We start from the raw sequence: 9,244 nt of genomic DNA on the forward strand, positions 1-9,244 counted from the left end.
CGCATCAAAGGAGAATACCTTCAAATAAAAACCCAAATTAAAGTAAACTTAAATAACATGAGACTTGTCGTAATTTCCTCACTCTTCTAGCCGAAATATTGAAATATTGAACATTGTGTATTAAACTATTGAAAGTTATCGAACTCCAGGCGTTGGTCCCTGGAAAGCATTTAAGTCTATGAACACGATCCTCAACTGGATGAGGCAGGTTTCTACATTAAGGGAGTCCCGTCTGACTTAACTCATATCGGATCATGGATATGAGTTAAGTCATCAAGTTAAGTCAAGTTATAGTCATCGGTCTATTGAAAATTGTCTAGCGTCAGTATATTATTAAAGTCAGTGTTCACCGTAATCGGTGAGATCATTGACTCATTGTGTAATAATTAATTTATATTGACACTAAATCGACGTTGTTTCCGGATGAGTTAAATGTACCTCTATTTGTAACGTTTATCTTTATCTCGTTATTTGCATAAGATTGCTTTTGAAATAACTCGTAAAATGTAGATAAATGACATATACATTAATCAAGTCAACGGCTTTTCCCGCGTGAATTGTCGGTACAGACAGAATTCTATTAAGTATTGAAATATTCTAGTTGATTCTGTGTAACAAAATTTTTTTTTAACAGTTCATAAAAAAATCATCAAAACTAATCAAAGCGTTCTTTTTCAATCCAATTAAATCATTTCTGCATACACATATTTCTCATATAATAGCTGGGGCCATAAAACACAAAATCCATAAAACAAAAAAGGAGAATATAAGAATATAATATTAAAACGAAAGGCAGGCTACAGGTGGCTTACTAGTACCTACGCATGTTTGCACAACACACTCATTATTTTAAGAATATACTATAATCAACGTAGATTATTTCAATACGGGAAGTGATAGCGAGCGGGTCGACGACCGTTTAATCAAATATGTATACAGCTTCTCGGATATCGAGGTGACGCGTTCATTTGGTAGTCTCTCTTCATTATCATCATATGAAGATCAGTAGGTCAACAAAATCCTACTCAATAAAATACCTAGGTACGATACAAAAATTTTCATAAGTCTTTAATGATTATTAGGGCAGCATTTGACTAAACTTATAATTACACTCGTGTTTTTAATTTAATCAAGAAAAAAATATATATCATCTTGACACCAATAAACTTAATTGTAAACTAGATTAATTATTTTAAAACTGAAATCTAGATAGTTAAACTAAATTAATTAATTGTCTCATAATTAGGTCATTCGTTATTGATATTTGTAGGCATAAAAGTCTACACACTCAAACATCTTTGAGTGCTTTATTAAATATTTATTGGCAACAATTTACCTCTGTATGGCTACGTATACTCCATATTTTATACATACATGTCCAACAAATATAATGGTAATTTTATTTTATTAAAAATCATAAAAGCTTACTCTAAACTAAAATAAATTATAAATACAATACAATGTTTAATATTTATAATTATAAATATTAAACAGTGTATTGTATTTAATACAATGTTTAATATTTATAATTATAAATATTAAACAGTGTATTGTATTTATAATTTATTTTAGTTTAGAGTAAGCTTTTATGATTTTTAATAAAATAAAATTTTATTGATGTTAGTATTGTTAATTTATTTATAATATAATTATATTACATCAATAAAATTTTTCGTTTTATAAGTACTTTTATGAGAAGGGGCTCTGCGGCTAAATTAAATTGAAAAACTATGCATAACTGTACGATACAACACGAGTAACTAACATCGACACTCATTTAATTACGCACGCATTAATTAAATTACATTCATCCCACACCTAATGACATTATAGACTACCTTCACCTTTTTGAAGCTTTGACCTTTTCTACAAAAACTGCTGCTGTAGTCCGATCAGGGTCACGTAACTTACAATAAAATAAGGTGTTATTAATTAAATCAGCCTATAAAATTAAGGTTTAACCTGGTAACAGATATCCAGAGCCATTTTTTACTTTACCCGCATTAAAGCCATACAATTTTGTTCCCGGTCTAGATTAACGCCCATTTTTATGAAGATAAACTTTAAATAGGATATGTACGAAAAGTGTTAGCGACACATTAAATTTAACATAGCGCACACTCAATAAACATTGTCATATTGTAGCACACTCATTAAGTATTGTATTGTATAGAACAAAAGAAGCGAGATCAAACAATACCCCCACCACGACGGTCAATTGCATTAGATAGTACACTAGAAAGCGAATGAGCACTTTAGAGGCATATTTTAGATATTGTTATTATTATTTATGAAACCTAATTGATAAACGATAACGCAGACCGTCATAGATAAGTGATAACGCTATTTTTATAAAAGTCAAGGACACGAGGTCAATAATTGGATTATGTTTTTTGATGTCAACAAATGTAAGTAAATTTCTCGAAAAGTTTATTGTTTATAGAAACGAAAGTATTGTAATAAGAAAGTATGATATATGTATTTTTGTATAACTTAGAATTTATTAGAATCTTATATTGTATATTCGAGAAATATTTAAAAGTTGACAAGAAATTTTGATGAAAGCATAGGTTGAAGACAAACTTTTGTTAAAATCTCTTTGAGAAAGAAATTGTCATATGTGAAAATTATTTTATATGATGAGAATTTTTGTTACTTTATTTGGAAAATGGAAATTGTTATGTTTTATTCATGTAAAATTGAGAAAAGTAAATAAATATCACCTAAGCGAAGCTATGCACAACACCAGAAATCGTCACGAAATTTGAGGTTCGCGTTAAGGTATTACTCCGACTTACAATAGTAAAATCGGCGGCAGAGGGCGTCGTAGTGCAATTGTTCCAGTTTAAAGTGAAAAATCAAGAAAAAGAAGACCTCAAGAAAGAAAAAGTCCTCAAGGAAGAAAAAGTCTTCAAGAAAGAAAAAGTCTTCAAGAAATTAAGTCGGAATAATACCTCTTAGTGTAATAGTTTAATAGTGTTAGGAAATTAGTATAAGGTGTTGTGCGTGGTTAGTGGACGGACAAATTGTGTGTATTGTTTTCGTTTTTTAATTCTTCAATTAGTTTAGTGGTTTCTAATAAGACTTGAACATAGTGAGTAGGTATTCCAATTAGTGATAGTGCTATTGGATTTCAGTGACTGAACCTTCAACCGTGAGTAATTCAGACTTTATTAAGTGACATAGACTTTAATTAGAGAGAGAGACTCAATATTTAGTGATCATATAGTGAATAGACACTCAGTGAGTAAGGTCAATGACCCCACGTATAGTAGTTTTATTAACAATCAAGTGAAATTAGACATAGGCTTTTGGAAGAGGTTGATGACCCCATTTCTACACAACCTACCATCCGAGGATTCTTTGTTGGCCTCACTGCCGCGTCCGCAGCCGTTGACGTCATATACCAGCGGGGGGGGGGCGGACTTCTACTGGAGCGGAATTCGGGACTCCCTATAAGTGAAGGGGAGGCTAGGGGAGGCAGGTACCTAGTCAGGGTTATACTGTCACCTCGACCCGCAACAAAGGCGTGGTCCTTCGAGCCGGATCTTCAATACCTTTCAAAATGCCAGTAACGAGAAGCCAGAAAGGCAAAATGGAACCATTACGTCCACCTACTACAACAAGTGAGGAAACAGGCACAACACATAGAACTCCTACAAGTCGAGGAACTACAAGTGGAACTGAGGACTCCACAAACACAAGCATGCAAACTGGAACGCGAGAACAAGCACTACCGGGAAGCACGATGACATTAGTTCCAATGGAACCGAGAGATAGCGAGCCTACGCAGACAACGCGCTCCCCATCTAGGAGCAAGAGAGCAGGAACAAGCAAGTCAGTGAAAACAAGAAGGAAACTTCAATTGGAAAAAGAAATTGCGGAACTCAAATTGGAACAAATAAAAGCAGAAACCGCGAAAAGGGAAGCAGAGGCGAAACTTCTTGAGGAAGAATCTGATTCCGACCTAGAGGAACCAGAGGACAGGGCGGATCGTGTACGAAGTTGGATGGCTGGCACACAAGACAACGCGTCATGTATGGAAGTTCCATTCAACAGAAATGAGGATCTACCAATGAACAACCTCGCTTCAGCTATAGCAGCGGCATTCGAAAAAGCTACTTCGAAACACAAACCGTTGCCACCGAAGTACATGTTTGAGTTACCAACATTTAATGGAGATAGTGCAGAATGGCTAGCTTTCCTAACAGTATACACCGAAACATCTACTATGTTTTCGGCAGTTCAGAATATGGCTCGACTAAGAAAAAGCATCGTGGGACAAGCAAGAGAAGCAGTGAAAAATATATTGTATTCGGATTCTCAACCCAATGACGTCATGGAAGCATTAAGGAGAAGATTCGGTAGAGCGGACTTATTAGTCACAGCCGAATTAGACAAATTAAGGGCGCTTCCTCGTGTAAGTGAAAATGTACAAGAACTTAGTGCATTCTCATGTAAAGTCAACAACAGTGTGACAAGTATCAAAGGGTTAAAGAAAAACAAGTACCTACACTCACCGGAAATAGTGAAACAAATCACGGAAAAATTACCAGCGTTTATTCAATTTAGATGGTGCGATTATATCGCACAATACGACGAAGATGAACCTGATCTCGAAATACTAGCCAACTTCCTGAACAAAGAAACCGATAGAAGTGTTGTGCTGCTATCAAACGAAAAGAAGAAAGTGATACAACCAAAGAGGCAGTCAGCACACGTAGCAGTTGAACAACCCATGAGAAGGGGAATTCAATGTATTCAATGCAAAGGAGATCACTATTTTTCGGAATGCAAAGAATTGAAAAACGCAAGTATCGACGAAAGGTGGGAAATGGTAAAAAAGTTAAAAGTTTGCTTCAATTGCCTAAGAGGACGACATCGAAAAGATGATTGCAGGTCTAGACCCTGCCGACAATGTAAGAGATTACACCATGCGCTTCTTCATAAGGAATATAAGAAAGAAAACAGTACATATGAAAAGAAGAAAGAAGAAGCTAGTGTTACTGGAACTGTCAACACTTTGAAAACACCACAAGCGCTATTGAAAATAATGCCCGTACAGCTATACGGGCCAACGAAATCTGTGAAAATATTAGCACTTCTGGATGAAGGTTCGACAGTCACATTGCTGGACGAAGCTACAGCAAAAGAAATAGGAGCAACAGGACCGAAAGAAATCCTTGCTCTAGAAACAGTTGGTGGAAATACGATAAGAAACACGGATTCTGAAAGAATCAATTTGAAGATTCAAGGCGTCCACCAACGGAAGAAAATGAACATAAATAACGTGAGAACAATTAAAGAAATCCAGTTGTCACCGCAAACAGTGGATAGGGCGAGATTGGAAGCCTGTCCACACCTGAAGCCTCTTATCGACAAAATATGTTACGAAGACATGCCTCCGAAAATGTTAATAGGTCAGGACAATTGGGAACTGATCGTATCGAGACACACTAGGAAACGCAAGAAGGACGAACCCGTTGCTTCATTCACGAAGCTGGGATGGGTATTACATGGTTGCGATGGTGGGATAGCGAAACAAGTACAGTTTATGAGATGTGCGCATCTGAAAAGTCAAGACGACAATTTGGATGCCATAATTAAAGAACACTTCGCAATAGAAGCACTAGGTGTCACTGAAAGGAAGCCATCGTCTGACATTGAAGAGAGAGCAACAAAGAAATTAGAAGAAGTCGTGCGAAAAGTTGCTGTCGATAAATACGAAGCGGGATTAATCTGGAAAGCGGAAGACGAAACTCTTCCAGACAATCGATCAACTGCGGAAAGCAGAATGAGAAACTTAGAGAAAAAGTTGGATAAAGATCCTGAATTGAAAGCCGACTACGAGAAACAGATACAACATTTGTTGGATTCAGACTACGCAGAAGAAGCTCCGAAACATAGTACATCCACGAGATTGTGGTACTTACCGCACTTCGCCGTCACTCACCCAACGAAAAAGAAAAGAAGGATAGTATTTGATGCAGCAGCAAGATCCAATGGGAAGTGTCTGAACGACGCGCTCTTATCTGGACCGGATCTGCTACAATCATTATGGGGTGTGTTAATACGCTTTCGTCAAGGTCCTATAGCAGTCGTAGCTGACATTAAAGAGATGTTCCTGCAAATCCTTATGAGAGAAGACGACAGAGATAGTTTGCGATTCTTATGGAGAGGAGGCGACAGGACAGGACCAATGAAAGAGTATCGTCTTAAAACTGTAATATTCGGAGCGGCCTCATCACCCAGTACAGCAATATTTGTGAAAAACAAAAACGCGAAAGACAACGGACAAGGGCACCATGAGGCCATCAAAGCGATAGAAAAGAATCATTACATGGACGATTATCTACAAAGTTTTTGGGAAGAAGAACATGCGGTAGAAGTCGCCACGACAGTCGACGAAATACATAAGAAAGCAAGTTTCCATTTAAGAGGATGGGCATCCAACCGTCCTAATGTATTGAAAAGGATCAACGGAGACAATAGCTTGGAAAAGGAATTAGAACTTGGTCAGCAAGAAGAGAAAACGCTCGGAATGAAATGGAAAGTGCAAGAAGACTGCTTTTCATTTCGAGTAGCAATGAGAAACGTACCAAGGGAAATTTTACGAGGAGAAAAGACCCCTACGAAAAGACAAGTGGTCAGCGCAATCATGTCAACATTTGATCCCTTGGGATTAATAGCTCCAGTTCTTATTCAAGGTAAGAAACTAATGCAGAATATCTGGAGAAGCGGAGTTGGATGGGACACCGAAATTTTGGCATCAGAGGAAGACGAATGGCGTAAATACTTACAACATATGAAGACAATAGAAGAGCTCACAATACCACGATGCATCTCTCCTCACCACACCGAGGGAGAGCTACACGTCTTCACGGATGCAAGCGAAACGTCCTATGCAGCCTCAGCATATTGGAAAACGATAGAAGAAGATGCGAAAACCTCGTTGATCGCAGCAAAGAACAGGGTAACTCCTCTAAAACCGATATCCGTTCCAAGACTGGAACTTCAAGCAGCATTGTTAAGTTGCAGACTAGCGCGCGCAATTGAAAAAGAAATGGATCTGACGGTAGTAAAAAAGACTTTTTGGACAGACTCAACGACGGTTCTTTCATGGATCAAATCAGACCCGAGGACATTTAAGACGTTCGTGGCACATCGCTTGGCCGAAATCGAAGAACTTTCGAAACCACAAGATTGGAGATGGGTACCGACAAACCAAAACCCGGCTGACGATGCGACCAGGGATGTGCCCGAAAACTTCAACGAAAGACACAGATGGTTTGAAGGGCCTGAATTCTTAAAACAATCTGAGGAACATTGGCCGAAGCCGAAAGAAATCAAGAGAGAACCGCACGAAGAGGACAAGAAGATTGAAAAAGTAGCAACAACGAGACAGAAAGAGTTTTCTACGCCAGATCCGAAAAGATTTTCAAGTTGGAATAGACTCCTAAGGTCCACGGCAAGAGTGGTTCAATTCGTCGAAATATTAAGAAATAATAAGCAAGAAAAAGAGAAAGTCAACGCGACTAAGAAAGATGAACCATGGAGGAAGAACAGAAAAAGGAAGAAGACTCCAATTGTTCTAAAAAAGATTTCAAAAGAGCAACAAAAACTCTTTATTCCGTTGGAAACGCATCAGTTAGCGAAAGCAGAGGCACTATTGATGCGACGAAGTCAAGACGAAAGTTTCAAAGCCGAAATAGATACGTTGAGAAAAGGTCAACATTTAACGAAAAGTCAGAAGCTGCATAATTTAGATATAGTCGAAATCGACGGAATACTTCGATTGAAAGGAAGAATTAACGCCGTCGAAGGAACACAACAAGAAAAGAACCCGATAGTATTAGATAAACGGGATTGGATAACACGACTGCTTATCCAACATTACCACAATGTGTTCCATCACGGAAACCACGCTACTGTCATCAACGAATTAAGACAAAGATATTGGATCGTGGGAATAAGAGCAGCAGTACGATCAATCGCGCACCTCTGTCAATGGTGCAAAGTAAGAAAGTCCATGCCGACGACGATACCGATGGGAGATCTGCCTCCAGAAAGACTGTCTCACAACAGTCACCCGTTCACTTGCACAGCTGTAGATTGCTTCGGACCGATGACCATTACCATTGGGAGAAGACATGAAAAACGATGGGGCGCACTGTTCACCTGTCTCACAACCAGAGCAGTGCACGTAGAGTTGGCTACATCGCTGTCAACCGACTCCATGATCATGGCCCTGAGAAGATTCGCCGCGAGAAGAGGTATGCCAAAAGTAATCTATAGTGACAATGGTACTAATTTTGTGGGTGCCAACAGAGAATTGAAAGAAGCTGTAGAAGCATTGAAGAAAGAAGAGGTAGAGGCAGCCGCGGACAACATTGGCGTCAGGTGGAAATTCATACCGCCTGGTGCTCCGAACATGGGAGGAGCGTGGGAGAGACTGGTACGGTCCGTTAAGACTTCACTGACGGCCGTGCTCAAAGAGAAGAATCCTTCAGAAGAGACGCTACACACTCTTCTGCTTGAGGTCGAGCACATTATCAACTCTCGACCTCTCACCGAACTGGAAGACTGCACCAATCCAGAGTCACTCACGCCCAACCACTTCCTCATTGGGCGATCCTGCGGCGCGCCTAGGCTGGGCGCGTTCTCCGATTCCGATCTTGTCGGAAAACCTTCGTGGAAGACTTCGCAGCGGCTAGCGGACCACTTCTGGTCTCGCTGGCTGAAAGAATATCTTCCTGGCTTGCTGCCACGGAGGAACGTCGGCCAGCCAACCCGAGACATCCGATGTGGGGACATCGTAGCAGTCCTGGATCCTGCCTTACCGCGAGGCACGTGGCCTCGCGGGAGGGTAGTGCGCACGCTGCCGGGCCCCGACGACCGGACCAGAGTCGTTGATGTGGCTACCGGTGGTGGCATTCTGCGACGGCCAGCTTCGAAGCTAGTGGTGATAGTGCCAGTGAATAGTGAAAACAAAGCAGAGCAAAAGTGAAATTTAGTGAAAGTAAAAGTGAAATAAAAGTGCATGGACATTATAGCAAAGATGTAATAGCATAAGTAGAATAAGAAACGTTTGATGTCGCTTCAAGAGTTTGTGCGCAGCACGAGGGAGAGTTTGTTAGCGACACATTAAATTTAACATAGCGCACACTCAATAAACATTGTCATATTGTAGCACACTCATTAAGTATTGTATTGTATAGAACAAAAGAAGCGAGATCAAACAATA

The 9,244-nt window shown here is 39.3% G+C and overlaps 1 protein-coding gene across 1 annotated transcript; it reads left to right on the forward strand.

The window, feature by feature from the left end:
* The first annotated feature begins 3,565 nt into the window (after window positions 1–3,565).
* On the forward strand, window positions 3,566–9,007 carry LOC106132530 (uncharacterized). The gene has a single exon (XM_013331975.2). It carries the CDS (start codon window positions 3,566–3,568, stop codon window positions 9,005–9,007), a length of 5,442 nt encoding a protein of 1,813 aa, XP_013187429.2.
* Window positions 9,008–9,244: the final 237 nt, after the last annotated feature.

The sequence above is a fragment of the Amyelois transitella genome, chromosome 7, assembly GCF_032362555.1.
Source record: "Amyelois transitella isolate CPQ chromosome 7, ilAmyTran1.1, whole genome shotgun sequence".
NCBI lineage: Eukaryota > Metazoa > Arthropoda > Insecta > Lepidoptera > Pyralidae > Amyelois > Amyelois transitella.

What these genes read in the sequence shown, in the direction of transcription:
- LOC106132530 (XM_013331975.2), top strand. Translation starts at nt 3,566, where the DNA reads ATGCCAGTAACGAGAAGCCAGAAAGGCAAAATGGAACCATTACGTCCA.